Consider the following 26,131-nt stretch of genomic DNA (forward strand, 5'->3'; position numbering starts at 1 on the left):
CTTGTTGTACCCAATCCTCGCTAGACCCGAACTTAGGCCATCACACAGCCGACCCTTGGATCGGCTGGTGGGACCAGAATTCACAGTACTGTATCATTTTTTCTTTGACTTCCCTTTTCGCCTCCCATAATCCCAATTTTCTAACATCCGTCCCAACGGACTATCAGGGAGTACCCCGGGGTATTTTTCATCATTGGCGCCTGGATTTCCTTTACCCTTTTCTCTCTTAGACCCCTTATTCCCCATCTCGAGGACTTGCTCGGTTCCAATCCACCCGCAGGCACCCCGTAATTCCACAATTCTCGTGCACTAGGTCTCTGCAGGAATTTAATTTGAATGTGACCTACCTAGCTCGGTCACTCCTGTCCAATTCCGGAACCTGTATTACCGCGATCGCCCAGGAATTCACCTGCAGGCACCCCGCAGTTCCACGATTCTCGTGTACTACGTCTCTACAGGAGAAATCACCTGCAGGAACCCCGCAGTTCCACAATTCTCGTGTACTACGTCTCTACAGGAGAAATCACCTGCAGGAACCCCGCAGTTCCACGATTCTTGTGTACTACGTCTCTACAGGAATTCAATTTCTTACCTGGGTCCTGTGCACAGAAATTACTCGATCGCTCACTGTCTCAACTGCCTCGACAACCCCTCTTTGTTTCCTTGAGTCCGCCGGATATCACTCGCTCAAGCCACGCGGGGCGACGAGCAAGGAATCAGGGATTGCCGAACTCGGCAGGGTGCACCTTCTCCGATGTCCTTCCTTGCCCCCCTCACGGCTGGAGTGTGGATCCCGGACGAGCGCCCCAAGTTGTCAGAAACGAGTCACGCTCCCAAATAATGGCTTCAAGACAAATTCAAGGAAACAAAGTTTATTAACAGTTCCGCAGAGCTGGGCCCCTTCAGAGAAGGGAACCCTGAACCTTACAGGGCAGCAGGTTTTATCCTTCTTCCTTACCCCTCCCCTCCCTGACTCGGGAGGTACACAGTGTTTTCCCATTCCATATTTGGAGTTGTTTTTTTACACGTTTCTGTAAAACAATAGTCCATATCTCAGGACTTCAATGATTCCACAAACAGTTAATTTTGTCAAGGCTTCTGCATTCATAATTAGATCACACTTGTTTACAGACTTTAACCCAGACATAATTAAATCACATTTGTCCTTTGACTTTAACCCGGACCTGTCAGAAACGCACATCTTAATTTTGAATCTTACACTGATCAATGCTCTAAACTCATCCACCTTTCATACAATACTTGTGTTTTGAAATAGATGCAGCTCTGAACATTAGTTCTCCGTGCTCAACCTTTGGATTTCTGACCTTAATGACATCTTTCTCCATAACCACTCCACTGTCTGTTCTGGCACTCTTGCTCCCATCCCCCTGCAATTCTAGTTTAAACATTCTTCCACTGCCCCTCTAAGGATATATTAATCCTCCTCCAGGTGCAAACCATCCCTTCTGTGCAGTTTGCTCCCCTTTCCTGAAAGAGGCCCAATGATCCATGAATTTTCCCTCTTGTTCCCAACTCCTTAGCCATGTGTTAAAAGGTATGATCTTTCTATTTCTGGCCTCACTAGTGTCGTGGTTTCTCGTGCCCCACAAACGACCAGGAGACGCAGAAGATTCTTCAAGAAGTGTTAAACTTTAATTTGCAAATCAAAGCTGAGACAGTCATTGAGCTAGTCGCTGATTGCCCACCGATCCTTGGACATAGCATTTTTTATAGCAATCTCCTGGTTTAGTTGCATTAGCATATTCAATTGGTCTATAGTTGCATATCACAAGTACATCCGCTACTATTGTTTCTACCCATTGACTTAATCATGTTCTAATCTACATCTCTTAGCTACCTCTCATTAACACACCATTGTCTTCTACATTCTTAAGATTTCATTGTCCTACTAAATTGGGTACATGCATAGCAAATAGCAAACTCAGATTACATAATCTACATCTCTTAGCTTCCTCTTAGTAACACACCATTGTCTTCTACATTCTTAAGATTTCCTTTTGGATACATGCATAGCAAATAGCAAGTTTCAAAGCTGACTGCATAGTTTTGGTTACACAGCAAACAATTTCAACTTTTATACTCCAATACTAGCACATGGGATCGATAGCAATCCTGAGATAACAACCCTGGAGGTCCTTTCCTTTAATTTAGCACCTAACTCCCTGAACTCACTTTGCAGAAACTCATCATCCATCCTACCAATGTGGATCGTGACCTCCGATTACTTACCTTCCCACTTAAAAATGCTGTGAACTCATCCTGACCCTGACCCTGGTATCAAGGAGGCAACAAACCATCTGGGAATCTTGTTCTTATCCAGAGAACCTCCTTTCTGCCTCCTTAACCAACATATCCACTATCATTTCTGCTTCCTTACCTTTCTGAGCCACAGACCTGATTGCTATGGCTTCACCCTGTTAAGTTGTTCCCACCACCCTTCCCCCCCAATACAGCCATACTTATCATTGAAGGGAACAGCCACAGGAGTACTCTGCACTACCTATCCTTTCCTCCTCCTGATGGTCACCTAGGTACCTACCTCTTGCAATTTAGGAGTGGCTACCTTCTTGTAGCTCCTGTCACCAAACAATTGATACTAGAGTGTACAATCATCACAGCGATATTTGACTCGCACTTCGCGCTCCCTGAAGTACAAATTGAATTAAATATAATAAAAATTTAAATTATAAATCATGATTAAAAAATAGAAAAGGGAAAGTAAGGTAGTGCAACTCAGGTCCGGATATTTGGAAGGTATGGCCCAGATCCAGGTCAGGATCCGTTCAGCAGTCTTATCACAGTTGGAAAGGAGCTGTTCCCAAATCTAGCCGTACAAATCTTCAAGCTCCTGAACCTTCACTCTTATTCTCCTATCTGAGCTGAATATCATCAAGCTGCAGTTCCGATTCCTTGACATGGTCTCTGAGGAGCTGCAGCTCAGTGCAGTGTGTACAGATGTAGTTATTAAGGATTCTGGAAATCTCTCAAAGTTCCTGTATCTCACAGAAGGAACATGCCTCTAACTCTAGACCTGTTCTCAGCACACTAGCTATGTACACAGCAGGGAAAAAAGGCTTACTGAAAATTCTCTTCGAGCTTGTGCTTGTGCTGTTCAAGCCTGTTGAACCACTCTAACCCCTTTCCCCAAATTGTTTTTCTGCTAACTCTTTTTATTGACTCAAACAGTGACTTCCGAGGGGATTTGCAGTTCTCAAATGTCTCCTGCCCTGCAGAATTAGATCCATTGAGTCTGTTTCGCCATTTCAGTGTGGCTGATCCATTTTCCCCCTCAATCCCATTTTCCTCCCTTCTCCCTGTAACCTTTCATGCCCTGACTAGTCAGGAATCTATCAACTTCTGCCTTTAAGACACTCAATGACCTGGCTTTCATAGCCACCTGTAGCAACAAATTCCATAGATTCACCACCCTCTGGCTTAAAAAAATTCTTTCACTTCCACTCTAGACCTTTATATGTTTCAATTAAATTCCTCTGCTTTCTTCTAAATTTCTTTCTCCCTCCTTCCCTCCCTCCCTCCCATCTTAAAGAGTGGAGTGCCATTCGCAATTTTACAGTCTTCCAGAACCTTTCTTTTCAAATCTTTTTATTGATTTTAAGAAAATAACATAAGTAAAATATAAGTACAAAAACATTTGAGAGTACACAATAGATTCATTAATAATCAATTATATATTATCAATGTAAAAAGTCTCCCAAACTTATAATATTAATATGAAGGATTTAAAACGAAAAGCACAAAAAAAACCCCAAAAAGAAGAAGAAAAAAAAACAATATATAAAAAAAAACTAACATGGGCAATTGTATAATGTTAAATACATACAGTAGTGCCAATGACTCCGAACCTCCAATTTATACAATTCAGGATGGTAACAATAAGGTTCAGGATCAGACCATTTAATTCGCATGAAAATGTTGAATAAATGGTCTCCAAGTTTCCTCAAATTTAACTGAGGAGTTAAAGACCACACTTCTAATTTTTTCTAAACTCAAACAGGAAATGGTTTGAGAGAGCCACTGAAATACAGTTGGAGGATTAATTTCTTTCCAGTTCAATAAAATAGATCTTCTAGCCAATAGTGTAACAAATGCAATCATTCGCTGAGAAGAAGCAGATAGACACATATTATCTATCATAGGTAGACCAAAAATTGCAGTAAAAGGATGAGGTTGAAGATTAATATTTAAAACTCTTGAAATGATATTAAAAATATCCTTCCAATAGCTTTGTAAACAAGGACAAGACCAAAACATATGGGTCAATGTAGCAATATCAGAATGACATCTATCACAGGTTGGATTAACATAAGAATAAAATCGAGCAAGTTTATTTTTAGACATGTGGGCTCTGTGTACAACCTTGAATTGTATTAGAGCATGTTTAGCACAAATAGAGGATGAGTTTACCAATAATAAAATTTTTTCCCATTGCTCAGTAGATATAGGGCAATGCAATTCTTCCTGCCATTCCTTCTTAATTTTTTCTGATATATCCGGCTGTATCTTCATAATCATATTGTAAATGATAGCTACTAAACCCTTTTGATAAGGATTAAGAGTTAAAATTCTCTCTGTAATGTCCAATGGACATTCTTTCGAAAAAGACTTTAATTCATTATATAGAAAATTTCTAATTTGTAAGTATCTAAAAAAATGGGTTTTAGATAAATTGTATTTGTTAGATAACTGTTCAAAGGACATAATGTTATCATCCAAATACAGGTCACGAAAACATGTTATACCTTTTGTTTTCCATAGGAAAAAAGCTTGATCTATAGATGATGGCCGAAAGAAGTAATTAGATATTATAGGACTTGACAGTATAAACTTATTCAAGCCAAAAGATTTACGAAATTGAAACCAGATTCGTAATGTATACTTAACTATGGGATTAGTTATCTGTTTATTAATTTTGAGTAACGAAAAAGGAAGTGAAGATCCTAAGATTGAGATCAATGAGAAATCTTGCACAGATTTACATTCCAAATTTACCCATTGTGGGCCAGCTACTGTAGTCAATTCTTGTGTCCAAAATATCAAATACCGTATATTAACTGCCCAATAGTAAAATCTTAGGTTTGGTAAAGCCAAGCCGCCCTCCTTCTTTGGCTTCTGTAAATATTTTTTACCTAATCTAGGATTTTTGTTCTGCCACAAATAGGAAGATATTTTAGAGTCAACCATATCAAAAAAAGATTTAGGGATAAAAATTGGTAATGCTTGAAATAAATATAGAAATTTAGGTAATATCATCATCTTAATGGCATTAACTCTGCCTACCAAAGACAAAGATAGTGGGGACCATCTATTAGCAAGTTGCTTAATTTGATCTATTAAGGGTAAAAAATTAGTTTTAAACAAATCTTTATGTTTTTTTAGTAATTTTAATACCTAAATAGGTAAAATAATCTGTAACGATTCTATATGGTACATGATTATAAATTGGAATATACATATTTAATGGAAAAAGTTCACTCTTATTAAAATTCAATTTATAACCAGAAAAATTACTAAATTGAGCAAGTAAAGAAGAAATAGCAGGAATAGATTTTTCAGGATCAGATATATATAATAATAAATCGTCCGCATATAATGATACCTTATACATCGTCTCTCCACGGGTAATGCCTAAAATATTGGGTGATTCACGAATAGCTATAGCCAAGGGTTCTAAAGCAATATCAAATAATAAAGGGCTCAAAGGACAACCTTGTCTTGTACCGCGAAATAATTGAAAGAAAGGGGATTTTTGATTATTGGTAAAAACCGAAGCTAAAGGTTTATGATATATTAACTTAATCCATGATATAAATTTTGATCCAAAATTAAAATGTTGCAATGTATTGAATAAATATGACCATTCGACTCTATCAAATGCTTTTTCGGCATCCAAAGAGATAATACATTCAGGGATTTTAGATGTAGAGGTATAAGCAATATTAATTAATTTTCTAATGTTAAAAGATGAATAGCGATTTTTAATAAATCCGGTCTGATCCTCAGAAATAATCCGAGGTAATATATTTTCTAATCTAATAGCTAAAATTTTACTAAAAATCTTAAAATCCGTATTCAGCAAAGATATAGGTCGATAGGATGCACATTCAGTCGGGTCTTTATCTTTTTTAAGAATTAAAGAAATAGAAGCTTCATAAAAAGATTGTGGTAGTTTACCTATACTTAATGCATCTTTAAAAATTTTACAAAGCCAAGGAGAAAGTATAGAAGAAAAGGATTTAAAAAATTCTACGGAAAAACCATCTGGACCTGAAGCTTTACCCGAGTTCATTGAAAAAATAGCCTTTTCTATTTCAGACTCGGTAATAGGTGTATCCAAAAATACGTTATCTTCAACAGTTACTTTTGGAATATTCAATTTCCCTAAAAATTCATTCATAATAGAAGAGTCCTTAGTACATTCTGATTGATATAAGGAATTATAAAAATCTTGAAAGGCTTTATTTATCTCTTTATGGTCAATCGTCAAAGTACCATCTTGTTTACGAATCCTAGTAATTTGTCGCTTATCTGAAGCAATTTTCAATTGATTAGCTAGTAGTTTACCTGACTTATCTCCATATGTATAAAATTGAGCTTTCGATTTAATTAACTGACTTTCAATCGAGGAGGTTAATAGTAAACTATGTTCCATTTGGAGTTCCACTCTTTCTTTATAAAGTTCTTTACTAGGAGTTGATGAGTAGATCTTATCAATTGCCTTAATTTTATCAACTAATGTTAATATTTTGGAATTAGTTCGTTTCCTAACTCCAGCAGAATATGAAATAATCTGTCCACGAATATATGCCTTAAAAGTATCCCATAAAATTCCACTAGAGATCTCTGCTGTAGAATTTATTGAGAAAAACAAATCAATTTGCTGTTTAATAAAGTTAATAAAGTCAGAGTCCTGCAAAAGAACAGGATTAAGCCTCCAACTTTTCGTACTAATATATGAATCCGTCACCTTAATAGATAACTTCAAAGGTGCATGATCAGATATGGTAATTGAGTCATATTTACAATCCATGACATCTGTAAGTAAATGCTGATCAATGAAAAAGTAATCAATTCTTGAATAACTATGATAGACATGGGAAAAGTATGAAAACTCTTTGTCATTAGGGTGTAAAAAACGCCAAATTTCACAAATAGCTGAATCAACCATAAAGGAATTAATAAGAAAAGCCGATTTATTCGGCAAAATTTGAATGGGCTTGGACCTATCCATCACAGGGTTTAAACAACAATTAAAATCCCCGCCCATTATCAATCTATATTGATTCAGATTGGGAAAGGATGTAAATAAACATTTAAAAAATTCAGGACAATCAGTATTTGGAGCATAAACATTAACTAGAAGAACTTTTTGATTACAAAGTAAACCAGTAATAAGCAAAAATCTACCGTGCGGATCTGAAATTGTTTCATGATGTATAAAAGCAGTAGATGAGTCTATGAAAATAGACACACCTCTCACTTTGGCTTGCACATTTGAGTGGTACTGTTGGCCCTTCCAGAACCTAAACAAGCGCTGACTATCCATCTTCCTTACATGAGTCTCTTGTATAAAGATAACATTAGCATTCATTCTATGGAATACATTGAATACTTTTTTCCGTTTGATCGGATGATTTAAACCATTAGTATTCCAAGAAACGAAATTAATAGTCTTAACCATCATGACAGTATATATTATAGTTAATACATAAGTTCGAAAGAAAAGTGAACTCATGAACCCGGAAGAAGGAAGTAAGTTCAAAAGGAAACCGGAAGTCATAGCACTGCAGCCATTTTTGTAGTTTCATATGCGCCCAAAAAATAAAACTAAGCGAAAAGCAAGCAAAAAACAAAAAAAGAAAGAAAAATCCCCCTCCCACCACCCTTGAAACCCCAAGAAAAAAGCCAAAAAAGGCAAGCGAGCGAGCTAATACTAAAACTACCCCCATGTCTCAAGACGGCAACTCGAACGTAATAGAGTTAAGAAAATACACACAACCCACATTATAAAAAGGGTTAATACTACAAAAGTTAAGATATAAAATTAGTGTTATAAATGTATATAAACAAAAAAGTTAAAAGAAAAGAATTAAAACAATAAATAAAAGTTTCAAACTTTCAAATACATCAAAACAGTTATGACGCTCCAAACACTGGAGTCAGTCGGGAAGAAGAAACGCCATTTTTTTCCCTCAGTCTTAATATTCAGATGTTAAAAGTATAAAAGAAAGCATATATCGTTTTTTATTTAAAAAAAAAGAAAAACAAAAGAGAGACCCTAATCGGTCATTTTCAACGCAAATAGATTAATAATATGAAAAACTATAAAATCAGCATAAACCCAGCAGGAAAAAAAAGAAAGCTTTAATCGTATATAAAAAGTATATGCAAGCCATATAAAAAAAAGGACCCATATATCAATCCATAATAGATCCAAATCTATAGGCTAAATTACACTGATCAGCCCAATAGAATGTCATTGATCCAGGAAACCTTGAGCATCCGCAGGCGATTTAAACAGCCGAACAGTTCCATCATCCAGGGCGACTCTCAGATGTGCTGGGAATAACAGCGCTTGCTTGTAGCCTTTCTGGTGGAAATTCGACATAACCGATCTGAAAGCCAGCCTAGCCCGTAATACTTCTGGGCTATAGTCTTCCAAGATACGAAACTTGAAATTTTGATGGATTTATCATACCTTTTTTACGAGCCACACGGATCAAGCGATCTTTGATATGAGGGTAGTGTATCCTCAAAATTATGTGCCGCGGCTTCGAACTTGAACTTGCATAAAATCTTGTTACCCGATGTGCTCGATCGATTATTGGGGGGGGATCCAGGACCTCTTTGCCCAGGACATCCACTAGAAATTTAGAGAAGAAAACGGTAAGATCACCGCTTTCAAATCCTTCCGGGATCCCAATTAACCGGAGATTTTGCCTTCGAGAGCGATTTTCCAAATCCGTAATTTTAACTTTATAACGATCCATCTGTTGAGAAGTCGAGGTTTGCTCTTCTTGTATCTTTTCAATCATACGATCTTTCTTACGAGCGGCTTCTTCAAGAGCCAAAATGCTTGCCTGTTGTTTTTGTGATTCCAGTGAAAGTTCCAGAAACTTTTCTTCGAGTGATTTCAAACGATCGTCATACTTCGAAAGCCTTTGGAATAATTTTTCCTGCATCTCTTCAAATTTAGCTTCCACAATCTTCGCAACTGCTTCTAAAGTTACCAATTCTTTCGTCTGTTTCGGTTCTTTTACTTTAGACATTTCAGCAAGTTGAGAATAATTCAAATAGTTTAAAAAGAAGAATTCAGTATATTTAAACCCCTTTAGAATAAGTTTAAGGGGTGTTTGTAGGCTAAAAAACGTAAAAGTTTTGGAGCAAAGCCTAAGTGCGGTTTACTCCATGAGCGCCATCTTGAGACTCAGTCTTCCAGAACCTAGTGATTTTTTTGAAAGATCATTAATGCTTCTGCAGTTTCTTTAGCTACCTCTTTCAGAACCCTAGGGTCTAGTCCATCTGATCCAGGGACTTGTCAGCTTCCCAAGCACCTACTGTTTAGTAATAGCAACAACGCTTGCTTCTGCCTCCTGATACTTGAGCATCTGCCATACTGCTAGTATCTTCCACAATGAAGATGGGTGTTAAACACTTCTTCATTTAGTTAGGAATTTCATTGTCTCCCCATTACTACTTACCTGGCATCATTTTCCAGCAGTCCAATATCTGCTTTCGACTCTTTTATTTTTTATATATCCGGGGAAGAAACCTCTGGTATATTGTTTGACATTATTACCTAGCTTACCTTCATATTTCATCATCATTTCCCTCCTTATGGCTTTTTAGTTGCTCTCTGCCACTCTCACTTGCTATTCAAACCATGACTCACGACCAATGAGACTTGTGGCTTTTAAATGGCTCCCACCCTACAAGATGTCACTCTCTCACTCGTTACTTCAAATAACGAATCAAGTTACTACTTCATAATAGTCCATACTCTAGGAACGGATTTTGTAATCAGTAGCAATTGCAAAGCTGCATCTGTTCATCCGAACTTCCCAAAGGGAGGAAAACATTGCATTGCGTTTTGTTTGAACTTCTGTTTTGAGTACTTAAGTATTTTAATACTTATTTCTTTCTTGTCAGGATGATCCTGTCTCCTGGCAAAGACTTATTGATCTTTATACTTTAATACTTGGCTTCATCGTGAGGTGCCCACCATCGCAAGTAGCAACCGCCGGTCGGTTAATTCTATGTGTTATCGAGAAATGATGAGTACTTCAGCTGCAGAAACTGCTGTGGGATCAAATAGCCTAGCTGTCATACTGAAGGCTCAGAACTAGTTGTGCTTCTTGTAACTGTTCAGGTACGGTGTGGGAAAATGTGGTTATGGTGTTACCACCCATTCAGCCTTGTCTCAATCATAAGAAAATTGATAGAAGCTATTATGCTTAATTACCAGTGTCTGATTATTCTAATTGGTTATGCTATCAGAGGAAAACTGAAATCAATGGGGTTCAAAGGAAGAAGTTCCAATAATTGGATTTGTAAGTTGTGCAAAGATAGATTATCCTGGTTTTTGATGACCAGGCACAGACATCACTCAGGAAATCATAAACATGAGAAAATCTGCCGATGCTGGAAATCCAAAGCAATGCACACATCAGAATGATGGAGGAACTCAGCAGGTCAGGCAGCATCTATGGAGATGAATAAATAGTCGATGTTTTGGGCCGAGACCCTTCTTCATGACTGGAAAGGAAGGGGAAAGACACCAGAATAAAACGGTGGGGGCAGGGGAAGGGGGATAGCTAGAAAGTGATAGGTGAAGCCAGGTGGGTAGGAAAAGTAAAGGGCTGGAGAGGATGGAATTTGATGGAGGAGAGTGGACCATTGGAGAAAGAGAAGATAGATGGTCACTGGGGGAGGTGATAGGCAGGTGAGAAAAGGTAAGAGGTTAGAGTGGGGAATAGAAGGGAGGGGTGGGGAATTTTTTTTTATTGCAGGAGTTACTTAGGAGAAATGTTGTGGGCTCAGCTATCTTCAGCTGCCTTCTAATCTTCCTTAAGGTCTGATGTGACGACGTTTGCTGATTATTACAAGTTTCTATTTCATTTGTAACTCTTCAATAAATGAAGTGCAGTGCCTTCATGCAGCAATGTTACGTTCAAGCCACAGAAGTGCAAGGCAGTAACCATCTCCATTAAGAGAGAGTCTAACCACCTATCTTTAGAACTGAGTATCTGTGTCCACGAGCATCAATATCCTGGGGATTGCCAATGAGCAGAAACTCAACTGGACTAACCACACACAGGACCCGAGACAGTAGACTGTAGATGCTGAAAGACAGAGCAGCAATCTGCTGGAGGAATTCAGCCAAGCAGCATCTGCTTGAGCCACAAAGTACTTTTGCTAATTGTCGATGCTATCTGCAGAAACAGGTTAGAAACGGTTTACTCTTTGGGGAGAAACTTCATGATCTACAAAGCATGTCAGAACCTGTTGAAATAATCTCCACTTAACTGGATGAGTGCAGTGCGAACAGGTCTCAAGCAGCTCAGCACCATCAAGGTCAAAGCATCCTGCTGGATTGGGACCATATCATCTGTCGTAAACATTCAATCTCTCCACCATGATTATAGCATGTACTCCGTATAACACTGCTCCAACAACCTCTCCCAGCCCAGTCTCTTCCAACCAAAGACAAAGGCATCATGTGTTAAGGGGAATTAGGGGGATGTGAGGAATTAGAGGTCAGACCAGTGCCTTACTCTTCATTCGGCATTCAAAGACCAGCGATGCAGATGATATTGGATTTCTGACCTCGGACTGGGTCCCTCGCCCTTCCCTCCAGCTCAAGCGAGGTCTGGCAGGTTCCGGAGTTGAAGTTCTGCGCTGGCAGGAAGAATTAATGAGACCGGAGATTGAGGCCTAGTGTTTGGGTTCCTGCCATAATTAATTCTAGACCTTCTCCCTGTAACAACCAATTCAGAACCTATCGATTTCTGCCTTAAATACACCCAATAACTTGGCTTTAATGACCCCACCCTTCTAACCTCTGTCACCCTCACAACCCTCCCAAATCTGTTTTCTTATGGCAGCCCATCCACCATCTGCAGATTTCTGATATCACTGTACAAAGGCACCCTATTTCAACATTTAAAAGTTTGGATAAATACATGGAAGAGAGGGTTATGGATGCGTGTCGATGGGACTAGGTATCTGGTCGTGGGCTGAAGGGCCTGTTCTTGTGCTGTAGTGCTCTGTGACTCTGATAGTGAATTCTACAAATTCACCTCTCTAGCTGAAAGAATTCTTCCTGATTTTCAGTTTTAAACAGATGTTTGAGGTTGTACCTTTGGATCCTAGACTCTCCTTTTCAGAATGGGAGATCACTGAGTGAGTTGGAGACAGTTCCTTGTGGGCTTTGTGTGCCAGTTTTAAAAAGTGAGCTGGGCTTTTTGGGACTTGCCCGTGGAGCAAGAGATTGCTTGGGTTCACCATAACTACAAACCCCATTTCCAGAAAAGTTGGGATATTTTCCAAAATGCAATAAAAACAAAAATCTGTGATATGTTAATTCACATGAACCTTTATTTAACTGACAAAAGTACAAAGAAAAGATTTTCAATAGTTTTACTGACCAACTTAATTGTATTTTGTAAATATACACAAATTTAGAATTTGATGGCTGCAACACACTCAACAAAAGTTGGGACAAAGGCATATTTACCATTGTGTTACATCACCTTTCCTTTTAATAACACTTTTTAATCATTTTGGAACTGAGGATACTAATTGTAGTAGATTTGCAATTGGAAATTTTGTCAACTTAAGGTAAAGGAACCCTTAGGAAGCAGTGATCATAATATGATAGAATTCACCCTGCAGTTTGACAGAGAGAAGATGAAGTCAGATGTATCAGTATTACAGTGGAGTAAAGTGAATTACAGAGGCATGAGGGAGGAGCTGCCCAGAATTGAATAGAAGGGGATTCTGGTGGGGATGATGGTAGAACTGCAATGGCTGGAGTTTCTGGGAGCAGTTCGGAAGACATAGGATAGATATATCCCAAAGATGTGAAAGTATTCTGAAGGGAGAATGAGGCAATCATGGCTGACAAAGGAAGTCAAAGATGGGATAAAAGCAAAAGAGAGGGCAGATAACAGAGCAAAAATTAGTGGGAAGTTAGATGATTAGGAAGCATTTAAAAACCAACAAAAGGCAACTTAAAAACATCTATTAGGAGAGAAAAGATGAAACATGAAGGTAAGCTACTAAAATATGAAAGATACCAAAGGTTTTTTCAAAAATATAGAGGAAAAGGAAGGGGAGAGTGAATATTGGACTATTGGAAAATAACGCTGGAGAGTTAGTTACATATAGCCATAAACAGGTAACGTCACGGGTTGAGGGCCGGTCCTTGCTATGATCAAGGCCATATAGCTTTCCTGCCATCTGCCCCTGCCACTCACCAGTAAACCAGTGAATCAGATTTGAAGCATTCCACATTAGCAGTGTGCAACAGGGCCTTGCAATTGCAAGAAAAGTGACGAAGACAATCGCTCGCTATTAGACTGCACACCACCTTCTTGCACTCACTCCAATGTCTCTCTGACGTAGGGAGCAGTGTGATCCATACCAAGTCCAACTCTTTCAGTTTTTCTGCCAATGAGCAACTTGTTGATGGTGTTGCCCGCAGTATTTTAAGCTTTTAATGTCCAGCAGGGTTTTGTGCTAATAAAAATGTGTTTTAAAAAGAAAATGTGGAAGCATTCATAATGATCATTCAAGAATTACTAAATTCTGGAATGGTTCTGGAGGACTGGAAAATTGCAAGTGTCACTCCACTCTTTAAGAAAGGAGGGAGGCAGAAGAAAGGAAATTTTCAGGCCAATTCGCCTGACTTCGGTGTTTCTGAAGATGTTGGAGTCTATTACTAAGGCTGATGTTTCAATGTACTTGGATAAAGTAGTCCAAAGTCAGCGTGGTTTCCTTAATTTGAAATCGTACCTGACAAATCTGTTGGAATTCTTTTGAGGAAATAACAGGATAGACAAAGGAGAGTCAGTAGAAGTTGTTTACTTGGATTTTCAGAAGGCCTTTGACAAGGTGCTTAACAAGATAAGAGCCAGTGGTATTAGACGAAAGATACTAGCATGGATAAAGAGCCGGCTGACTGGCAGGAGACAAAGAGTGGGAAAAGCAGAGGCCTTTTCTGGTTGGCTGCTGATGACAAATGGTGTTCAGCGGGGATCACTTCACATTATATATCAATGATTTGGATGACGAAATTGATAGATTTGTGGCCGGTTTGCAAGGTAGAGGGCAAGTAGGGTTGAGGAAGTAGGGAGTCTGTAGAAGGTCTTGGACAGATTTTAAGAATAGTTGAAGAAGTGGCAGATGGAATATCATGTAGGGAAGTGTATGTTCATGCATTTTGATACAAGGAATAAAGGTGTATTTTTCTAAATGGGAAGAAAATTCAAAAACCCATGATGCAAAGGGACTTAGGAGTCCTCATATAGGATTCTGTAAAGCAGGTCTTCTCAACATTTTTTATGCCATGGACCAATACCAATAATCAAGGGGTCCATGGATCCCAGTTGGAAACCTCTGCCCTAAAGGTTAGTTTGCAGGTTGAGTCAGTGCTAAGGAAGGCAAATACCTCAGCTGCAGAACTGCTGGATTATATATAATATTCAGATTTCTTCTTGCCTGACTGTAGTAACTTCACAGCATTTAAATGACTGTTCCATTCAGACATAAGGGATGTTCTCATTTTCATTACTGTTTGTAGTAAAGAACTTGTCTTCCAAAATCAAGCAACACACACAAAATGCTGGTGGAACACAGCAGGCCAGGCAGCATCTATAGGAGAAACACTGTCGACGTTGCGGGCCGAGACCCTTCATCAGGACTGGAGTGAGGTTGGAATTGGAACAGGGTGTGGTGAAGTCGAAATGGTTGATGTCCCATCGGCAATTAGCAATAAAGTGATCCAGAGCAGGCAGAAGACCAGAGCGGGGTGTCCATGAAGAGGAGGAGGGTTAAAGACGGGAGAAAGGGTCATCGGTGGGGTAGGAGAGTCCTTGCCAAAGAAGTAAGCTCAGAGATGGAGCCGGCGGAAGAAGAGTTCAGCGTCATGGCGTACGCTGAACTCGCTGAGGTGTGGGCGAAGGGGGACAAAGGTAAGGCCCTTACTGAGGACTGAGCGCTGTGCCTCAGAGAGTTGAAGGTTGGAGGGAATGGTAAAGACCCGGCACGGATGAGAGATGGGATCAGAGGGGGGAGGGAGGCTGGTAGTGTCAGTGGAGAGGGAAGGGTTGGGGTGAGAGGAAGATGGAGCCTCTGAGGGCCCAGGAATATCAAAATAACAGCTTCTCAGAGCCTTGTGTACTCCTGCATGTAACAGAACCACTTCAACTTGAAGCAGCTTATAAAGTGACATTAGAAGTGGGTCAGGTTCATTTCAGCGGATTGAGGATACTTTTATAAATGGAAAATGTTTTTTTGGAAGAATTGCACATTTGTAAGAACATCTGTAAGATTTGCTCTTTTTGTTGAAGTCACAAATGGTGTTCAGTGGGGAATGAAACAGTCACCCTATGGTGGACAATAGGTATTGGAGCAAGAGTGTAGATTTACTGAAATTTCTGAGTTTTACTTACCAAAGACTATAATGCTGCTCTCCTGCATTTGGCTTGGTACCTAATCCATAGTATTGAAAATAAATTATTTAATTTGGGTACTTCAGCTGTTTATTGACCAACGCTAAGAGCTCTCATCTCCAGGGTATTCACTATACTGATTATCTTGCAGAGGTGCTGAGAGATCCTGAGTGCTACATCAGGTCAGCTCCTACAATTTGAATTGAATTGACTTTATATTACTTATATCCTTCATATACATGAGTAAAAATCTTTACGTTATGTCTCCATCTAAATGTGCAATTTATAGTAATTTGTAATAAATAGAATGTTCAACAAGACAGCCAATATAATATAGAAATACAATTTTATCAGCATGAATTAATCAGTCTGGCCTGGTGGAAGAAGCTATCCCGGAGCCTGTTGATCCTGGCTTTTATGCTGTGGTACCGTTTCCTGGATGTGGTTTGTGGTTGGGTGACCTTGGGTCTCCAAAGATTCTTCAGACCCTTTTTACATATCTGTCTTTGTAAACGTACTGAATAGTGGGAAGTTCACATCTACAGATACACTGGGCTGTCTGCACCACTCTCTGCAGAGTCCTGCGATTGAGGGAAGTACAGCTCCCATACCAGGCAGTGATGCAGCCAGTCAGGATACTCTCAAATGTGCCCCTGTTGAAAGTTCTTAGGATTTGGGGACCCTTACAAAACTTCAACTGTCTGAGGTGAAAGGGGTGCTGTTCTCCTTTTTTCACCACACAGCCGATATCTATGGACCACATGAGATTTTCGGCAATGTGTATGCTGAGGAACTTAAACCTGTACACCCGTTCAACCCCAGATCCATTGATGTCAATAGGGATTAGCCTGTCTCCATTCCTCCTGTAGTCCACAACCAGCTCCTTTGTTTTTGTGACATTTGAGTGAAGTTGTTTTCTTGACACCAGTATGTCGGGATGATGACTTCTCTTAATGTGGAGGGTCAGAGGGGCAGAAGTGAGGGAGCCCACTCTTACCACCTGGTGATCTGACAAGAAGTCCACGATCCATCTACACAAGGCAGGGTGAAGGCCGAGCTCCCTGAGCTTCTTGTCAAGCCTGGAAGGAATTACGATGTTGAATGCTGAACTGCAGTCAAGAACAGCTTTATACCCCATGTACCAGATTTTGATGTAAGGAGGGTTGACCAGAGTACGCTATCACAAAGTGAAGTTAACCGAGTTTTGGCATCTATTTACCAGCAATAGGTTTATGTTCGGTGGAAGGAAGTTTAATCACAAGCTGTTATTCTTGTGATTTTGATGGGAACTTCCTCTTCATGACAGGCTGATGTTAGGGCCTCTGGCTTGATCCATGAGTTGGGAGAATGTGAAATTAATTTTTTTTTAACAATCTGACATTTAATCAAACTCTTAAAAGACGTTGATATCTTTGGATTGTTTTGTGGCATGGTTGCAGAGCCTTAAAATGTCATGTTTCTGTTACACCTTTAATTTTGTATATGTTACTTCATGAAAGATAAATTATGGTACAGAATGGTACGAAGACAAGTGCTCGGATGCAGGGCTGCTCGGGGACTGGCCCCTCCCACTGGTGCTGCCCTGCAGTGCTCGCTCAGTGGAAGAATAAGCTGGACCAGGGCAACTTGGGCTATAGATTTTTTTTCATTTTTTTGTGACTGTTTTCTGAAATCATAACCATGAATGCTATTTCTACTATGTGTAGTGTGCTGCTGTGCTGTTGATAAATAGTTTTACACCATGAACCCAGAGGACCGCTGTTTCATTTGGTTATATTGATGTATGGTTGAATGATAATTAAAATTGAAACTTTTTAAAGTAGTGTAACACTAAATTTGTTTCTCTTTTCTAGGGCTTATTTCCTGCCCTGTGTGCCGACAACAATGTTACATAAAGGATATTATTGAAAACTACTTCCTAAGGGACACTGGTGAAGTGGACACTAGCTCAAACAAGAAGGTTAGCCAGGTAGTATTTATTTTGTTGGTTTGCTTTTACCTAGGTTTTTATGCACACAACTTCAGTCATTCTGTGACTCTAGCTTCCGCTTAGAATGGTAGTTGCTGTGGGTGTTGCAGACTGAGACTGAAACTGAACCAATCATGGACCTTTAACCAGGCACTGACCATGGGTTTGTGGTGCAGAAGGGAACAAGGGAAGAAGGGAGCGGTAGTGAGGGGAACAGACAGAAGATTCTGTGGACGTGAACGGGACACTGGATGGTATGTTGCCTCCTAGGTGCCAGGGTCAGGGATGTCTCAGATCGCGTCCATAACATTTTGGGGAAGGAGGGTGAGCAACCAGATATCTTGGTACATATTGGTACCAATGACATAGGAAGGAAAAGCAATGAGGTCCTGAAAAGAGAATTTAAGAGCTAGGTAGAAAGCTGAGAAGCAGGACCTCCAGGGTAGTCATTTCTGGATTGCTGCCTTTGCCACGCACCAGTGAGGTTAGAAACAGGATGATTTAGCAGATAAATGTGTGGCTGAGAAGCTGGAGCAGGGCTTCAGGTTCTTGGTTCTTTGGGATTTCTTCAAGGGGAAGTTTTAACCTGTTCAAAAGTGGTGGGTTGCACCTGAACCCAAGGAGGACCAATATTCTTGTGGACAGATTTGTTAGAGCTGTTGGGAGGGTTTAAACTAATTTGGCAGGGGGTGGGAAACTGGAGTGAAGAGACTCAGGATAGGACAGATGGTAAAAAAGTAAAGATAGCATCCAATCATACTATCAAGAAGGGCAGGTAGGTGATGGGACTTAGTTGCAGCCAGCAGGCTGAGTATCAAATCGTTAGGGATACAGAATCAGAAAGGATAGCAGATACGGTACTCAAGGTGTTGTATCTAAGTGCACGTAGTACAAGAAATAAGGTGGGTGATCATGTTGCAATATTACAGATTGCCAGGTATGATGTTGTGGCCATCACTGAATCGTGGCTGAAGGATGGCTGTAGTTGGGAGCTGAATATCCAAGATTACATGTTATATCGGAGGGATAGGAAGGCATCAGAGGGGGTGGTGTGGCTCTACTGGTAAAGAATGGCATCAAATCAGTAGAAAGATGTGACATCTCTGACTACTGGCTGTTGATGGAGTAGCAGTGCTTTTATAGGTGCTCCTACTATTTTTAATTTACTGCTTCCAACTTGTTTTGAAAACTTACTTTTAAATGCAATATTGCTTTATCATGAGTCGTGCTAAAGCTACTACAAAAGAAGAGGACCCTCCTATAACTTTGGAAGCTATTATGGAGACACTTAGGAAGCACAAAAATGAACTTTTAGAGGAGTTCCAGCAACTCAGTGCTGAATTTAAACAAATGGATGTAAAATTGGATTCTAAATGGATAAAAGAGAATGAAGACATTTTGACAATGTTGGACGTGAAGATTGACTACCTGGAACAGATCTGTGATAAACAGTTAAAGGTTAATGAAACATTAACAGAAGGTTATCGACTTGGAGATTAAAAACAGAAGAAATGATTGTATTCTGAGTTTTAAAGAGTCATTGGAAGGCAATCAGCCTTTGTAATTTTTTGCAAACCTTTTGGCTAAATTATTTCTGAATATTTTAAAATCTCCACCTAAAATAGACTCAGCTCTCAGATCGCCAGTACCAAGACCTCCTCCAGGAGGACAAAGGCCCTGTTCAGTGATAATTTGCCTACAGGATTTTCAAACAAAGGAACTTTTAATTCATGAATCTCGTCGGAAATGTATGTTTGATTATGAAGATCAGTAGTTCAGAATTGTGGAAGATTTTTCATCCAAGGTGTTGAATGAATGCTTCAAGTTAAGTCATGTTGGAGCTGTATAATAATGGTTTTAAACCCTGTCTTCATTACCCCGCTTGTCTTAGAATCATTTTGAAAAGTGGCTATCAGAGATGGTTCCGGTCGACTCGAGGTGCAGGATTTCTTGAGTGACGAATAAATTTCAGAAGTTTAGCTGCACAATAACTCTTTACACATTAGTTCTTACTCTCAGTAATTTCTCCTTTGGCTCCTCCCACTTCCCCACCCAGTTATGCTTGCCTTTTTGTTGGCTTTGTGGAACAGTCATGTTCCAAGGCTATACCGGTATCCATCCCCCTCTTTTCCTTCACTGCATCGACATTGCATTGGCGCTGCCTCTTGCACATGTGCTGAGCTTGTCGACTTCATTAACTTTGCCTCCAACTTTCACCCTGCCCTCAAATTTACCTGGTCCATTTCCGACACCTCCCTCCCCTTTCTTGATCTTTCTGTCTCCATCTCTGGAGACGGCTTATCTACTGATATCTACTATAAGCCTACAGACTCTTGTAGCTACCTGGTCTCTTGCAAAAAGGCTATCCCCTTCTCACAATTCCTCCGTCTCCGCCGCATCTGCTCTCAGGATGAGGCTTTTCATTCCAGGACGAAGGAGATGTCTTCCTTTTTTAAACAAAGGGGCTTCCCTTCGTCCACCATCAACTCTGCTCTCAAATGCATCTCTCCCATTTCCCGCACATCTGCCCTCACCCCATCCACCCGCCACCCCACTCGGGATAGGGTTCCCCTTGTCCTTGCCTACCACCCCACCAGCCTCCAGGTCCAACACATAATTCTCTGTAACTTTCGCCACCTCCAACAGGATCCCACTACCAAACACATTTTTCCCTCCCCCCCTCTTTCTGCTTTTCGCAGGGATCGCTCCCTACGTGACTCCCTTGTCCACTCGTTCCCCCCCCATCCCTTCCCACCGATCTCCCTCCTGGCACTTGTAAATGGAACAAGTGCTACACCTGCCCTTACACTTCCTCCTTCACCACCATTCAGGGCCCCAGACAGTCCTTCCAGGTGAGGCGACACTTCACCTGTGAGTTGGCTGGTGTGGTATACTGCGTCCGGTGCTCCCGGTGTGGCCTTTTATATATTGGTGAGTCCCAACGCAGACTGGGAGACTGTTACGCTGAACACCTACGCTCGGTCCACCAGAAAAAGCAGGATCTCCCAGTGGCCACACATTTTAATTCCACGTCCCATTCCCATTCTGATATGTCTATCCATGGCCTCCTCTATTGTCAAAATGAATCCAAACTCAAGTTGGAGGAACAACACCTTATATACTGACTGGGTAGCCTCCAACCTGATGGCATGAACATTGACTTCTCTAACTTCTGTTAATGCCCCTCCTCCACTTCTTACCCCATCCCTGACATATTTAGTTGTTTGCCTGTTCTCCATCTCCCTCTGGTGCTCCCCCCCTCCTTCCTTTCTCCTGAGGCCTCCCGTCCCATGAACCTTTCCCTTCTCCAGCTCTGTAACACTTTGGCCAATCACCTTTCCAGCTCTTAGCTTCATCCTTTCGCATTTCCCCCTCCTCCCACTACTTTCAAATCTTTTACTATCTTTCCTTTCGGTTACTCCTGACGAAGGGTCTCTGCCCGAAACGTCGACAGCGCTTCTCCCTATAGATGCTGCCTGGCCTACTGTGTTCTACCAGCATTTTGTGTGTACACAAGTTTATGTTGCGTTTGCTTGATGGATCCTTTTTTTTGGAATCAGCAGTTAACTGTTCATTACTTTCTTTTATGAACAATTGTCTTTTTTTAACTTTTGGTATCCCATCGTATCTAATTTTTTTGGTACTTTTATTCCCTTGTTTAGAAAATTTATGATTTAATGTTAGTAAGTTTTCTTTGAGTTAATACTTTCTAAGTTAATATGTTTTGAACTTTCATATTTCTTTCTATTTTTTATACTATAATTTTCTATGAGGTTTTTTTATTATGTTTAATTTTGCTCTTTTTTGTTATGTCTTTTGGAATGCAGTTTAGCCTTGACAGATTTTTTTGGAGCTCAGCCAGTAGTTTGTTTTGGCAAGGAAATGATAGCTTTGGTTGTCGACTGTCCTTTGGTTGACTTTCTCTCTTTGGGCGGGGGGTGGGGGTGGTTTTCTTTTTCTCTATCAGCTGTTTGCTTCTGTTAGCTTCATTTGTTGCTTGTTTACTCTATCTTAAAGCTCATTGTTTGGATTTAATATATACTCCTGCGGTTTTTATTCTAACCTCTTTTAAGTAATATTTAAAATGGATCGTGCAATTAATTTACTTAGTTTTAATGTGAAAAGATTAAACCATCCTGTGAAACGTAATAAGATATTTAATTATATTAAGAAATTGAATGTCTCAATTTTTTTTTACAAGAAACACATGTTCGTAAATGTGATAATTTACGTCTTTTCAGCCGTTGGAAAGGTGTATCGTTCCCTTCCTCCTTTCAGGCTAAGGCAAGAGGAGTTTCGATCCTTATAGACAATTCAGTTTCTATCATTCAACATAATGTAGTGTCTGATACGAATGGTCTTTTGTTATTGTGTCAGGGAAATAGATAATACATTAATGGTTTTTGCTAATTTGTATACCCCAAATATAGATGATCCAGGCTTTTTTGAACTTTATTTTTCGCTTTTACCAGACTTAAGTTTATATTCTTTGGTTTTAGGAGGAGACTTCAACTGCTGTTTAGATCCTGTTTTAGATCGTTCTTCTAAGTGATTGACTTGTAGTTGATCTGCCTCCTTTATCCAATCTTTTCTAATAAAATGTGATATTGTTGATGTTTAGCATTTTTTTGCATCCAACAGATAAAGAGTACTCATTTTTTTTCTCATGTTCATCATTTGAATTCCAGGGTTGATTTTTTTTTTCGGTTGATAGCCAATTGATTCCATTGGTTCGATCCTGTGAATATAAAGAAATTGCTGTTTCAGATCATGCTCCTGTGTTTTTATCTTTAAATCTTCTGGGTGTCTCCCAAATAAACCGATTCTGGTGTTTTAATCCAACTTTGTTATCAGATAAAGATTTAAAAAAATTTTTTGGAGAGACAAATTATTCTTACTTTATGGGATGCTTTTAAGGCTTATATTAGAGGTTGAATTAGCCAATCAGTTGAAACAATTAGACCAAAAATATGCTTTGGCTCCTGATGCTGTTTTATATATAAAAAAATGTGTTGAAATTAAAACTAAATACAATCTGCTTTTAACTTATCCAATTGTAATGCAACTTTTAAAAGATAAAAGTCAGTTTTATGTTCATGGAGAAAAAACGGGTAAACTATTAGCTAACCAATTAAAGGCCTTTATAGTTAAATGTCAAATTAAAGAAGTTTGTAAAGCTAATAGTGATAAAACATCTGATCATTTACAAAAATAAACAATGCTTTTAGAGAATTTTACTCTAAACTTTATAGTTCTGATCCTCCTAAAGATAATACTCTAATGAATAACTTTTTAGATTGATTAAACATTCCTACACTTTCTGATGATATTTGAAAATTGTTGGATCAACCTATTTCTTATGTTTACTCTTTGCACTCGGGGAAGGCTCCGGATCCTGATGGATTTTCTGGAGAGTTTTATAAAACTTATTCCTCTTTGCTTATACCTCGTTTATATCCTTTCTGATTCTTTTTAAATTAGGTAAGTTATCACAATCTTTTTATGAAGCCTCTATGTCGCTTATTCTTAAAAAAATGACTCGATTGAATGCTCTTCTTATAGACCTATTTCCTTACTTAATGTTGATATTAAAATTTTATCTAAACTTTTGACTTGTAGGATTGAAAGTATTTTGCCATCTATTATCTCTGATGATCAGACTGGATTTATCAAAAATCGATACTCCCACTTTAATATTTGTCATTTTTGGAATGTGTGATATCCTCAGATGCTGAGAAACCCTTTGATCAGGTTGAATGGAATTATCTATTTAAAACTTTAGAAAAATTTAACTTTGGGCCTGATTTTATTCAGTGGATTAAATTACTTTATTTATCTCCCTCCACTCAGGTTCTTAGTAACTCTCAGTACTCTAAACAATTTAAACTTCATCGTGGAACTAGAGGAGGTTGCCCTTTGAGTCCTTTACTTTTTGATTTGGTTTTAGAACCCTTAGCTATTGCTTTCCAGGAATCTAATGATATCACTGGTATTTTAAGGAGAGTATTACCCACAAAGTTTCGCATTATGCTGATGATCTTTTGCTCTGCATTTCTAATGTGGAGTCTTCTTTACCACCTTTACTCTGTAGCTTCAGTCAGTTTTCAGGATATAAACTTAACTTTCATAAGAGTGAACTTTTTCCTTTGAATAATTTGGTACTGGGTTAATGCTAACCTTCCTTTTAAAATTGTAAGAAATCATTTTACTTATTTGGGCGTAACAATCACTAGGAATTATAAATTCCTTTTTAAAGACAATTTTTGTACACTTCTGAATTATGTTAAGGTATTATTAAGTTGGTCACCCCTCTCTTTATCATTGATTGGCCAAATCAATTCTAATAAAATGAATATTTTGCTTAAATTTTTATATTTATTTTGGGCCATACCTGTTTTTATTCCTAAATCCTTCTTTGATTCTTTGGATTCTATTATATTTTCTTATATATGGAATAATAAAATTTCTCGATTAAATAAAGTTAATCTTCAAAAAGCTAAAAAGAATAGAGGTTTAGCCTTACCCAATTTTAGCTTTTATTACTGGGCAGTCAATATACGGAATCTTACGATTTGGTTATATTGTAGCAGTGTGCTACACGCAGCGCCGAAATAACGACACGTCGTCGGTGAGCTGCAGTAGCAAAAGAGGTTTATTCAAACTTCGTGGCCTCGCTTTAAAGCCTTCCTGATCCCGCCCTCCCCGGGTGGGAATGCATATTCACAGTCCTGTCCCGCACGCTGGCTTTTCCCCTTGCTGGTGAAGCAGACTTGGCGTCCTTTTTGGGACTGGTCTCAATGCCGGCGCGCGCCGCTTTGTGAGCCGGTTCGAGTGCGCTGGGAAGTGGGTCGCCACAATATTATATTAATCAAGAGGACTGTCTGGTCTGGCTTTCTTTAGAAGCTAACTCTGTTAATAAATTTTCTATCATTTCTCTTCTCAGATCCTCAATTTCTTTAGGTAATTTAACTGATAATTTTGTAGTTAAACACGCTGAGTATTTGGGTAGAATTTAGAAAATATTTTGGTTTATTGAGTTTTTCTCTTTCCAGTCCCATTTTTTTCTAATGATTTTTTTAAACCTTCTATGTCTGATGTAGCTTTTAAAGAGTGGAATAGATTGGATAATAAATGTTTTCATGAATTGTTTGTTGGCGATAGTCTCTCTTAATTTGAACAACTGTCAGTTAAGTGTAGTCTACCGAGAACGCACTTTTTTTTTGATATTTACAGATTAGAGACTTTTTGCGTTCTCAAGTACATACATTTCCTTAAAAGTTCAGATAAAAATTTACTTGATATAATTTTTAATTTGAAACCCTTCTATAATGCATCTATATCTAATATTCCTGATATGTTGTTGGGAATGAGAAATATTCCTTTAGATAAAATTAAAAAGCTTTGGGAACAAGATTTACAGATTTCAATTTCTGAGGACACTTGGAATGATATTTTCAAGTTGATTAATACCTTGTCGTTATGTGCCCATCATTCTCTTCTACAATTTAAAGTGGTTCATAGAGCTCGTATGTCTAAAGATAAGCTGTCTGGTTTTTATTTGGATATATCTCCCTCTTGTGATAGATGGAGAATAACGGAGAGGCTTCACTAATCCATATGTTTTGGACTTGTCTGAGTCTTGAAAAATATTGGGAGGAAGTATTTCAAACTTTTTCACTGCTTTTTAAATTAAATTTTAAACCTAATCCTTTGACTCCCTTATTTGGTATTGTTGGAGGAAATTATATTATTTTCGAGACACATGATTTGCATATTTTGGCCTTTATTTCTCTTATAGCCAGGAGGGCATTGTTGCTTAAGTGGAAGGATGCCACTCTGCCTACTCATACTCATTGGTTACATGATGTTATGTCATGTTTAAATTTAGAGAAGATTCGCTGTTCAATTTCTGAATCTAGACAAGATTTTTTAACATTGTGGGGACCTTTTTTGAATTACCTTCAAAATCTTTGATTTGCTATCAAGCACAGATATGTTGGCTAGTAATATGTTTTACAAACCCCATTTCCAGAAAAGTTGGGATATTTTCCAAAATGCAATAAAAACAAAAATCTGTGCTATGTTAATTCATGTGAACCCTTATTTAACTGACAAAAGTACAAAGAAAAGATTTTCAATAGTTTTCCTGGCCAACTTAATTGTATTTTGTAAATATACACAAATTTAGAATTTGATGGCTGCAACACACTCAACAAAAGTTGGGACAGAGTTAAAATAAGATTGAAAAGTGCACAGAATATTCAAGTAACACTGGTTTGGAAGACTCCACATTAAGCAGGCTAATTAGTAGCAGGTGAGGTAACATGACTGGGTATAAAAGTAGTGTTCATCAAAGGCTCAGTCTTGGCAAGCAAGGATGGGTCGTGGCTCACCCCTTTGTGCCAAAATTCGTGAGAGATTTGTTACTCAGTTCAAAAGGAACATTTCC

At 38.9% G+C, this 26,131-nt stretch overlaps 1 protein-coding gene across 5 annotated transcripts in view; it reads left to right on the forward strand.

The window, feature by feature from the left end:
• Nucleotides 1–26,131, forward strand: part of LOC140719356 (transcription intermediary factor 1-beta-like) — a 120,394-nt gene that overhangs the window by 44,649 nt on the left and 49,614 nt on the right. For 4 of the 5 annotated variants that reach the window (XM_073033941.1, XM_073033938.1, XM_073033940.1 and 1 more), the window contains exon 2: nucleotides 17,567–17,682. In XM_073033941.1, coding sequence (XP_072890042.1) covers nucleotides 17,567–17,682 — 116 coding nt within the window. The remainder of the gene's footprint in view (nucleotides 1–17,566; nucleotides 17,683–26,131) is intronic. The other variant, XM_073033939.1, reaches the window with a different exon arrangement.

This window comes from Hemitrygon akajei, chromosome 31, assembly GCF_048418815.1.
Source record: "Hemitrygon akajei chromosome 31, sHemAka1.3, whole genome shotgun sequence".
In the NCBI taxonomy this organism is placed as follows: domain Eukaryota; kingdom Metazoa; phylum Chordata; class Chondrichthyes; order Myliobatiformes; family Dasyatidae; genus Hemitrygon; species Hemitrygon akajei.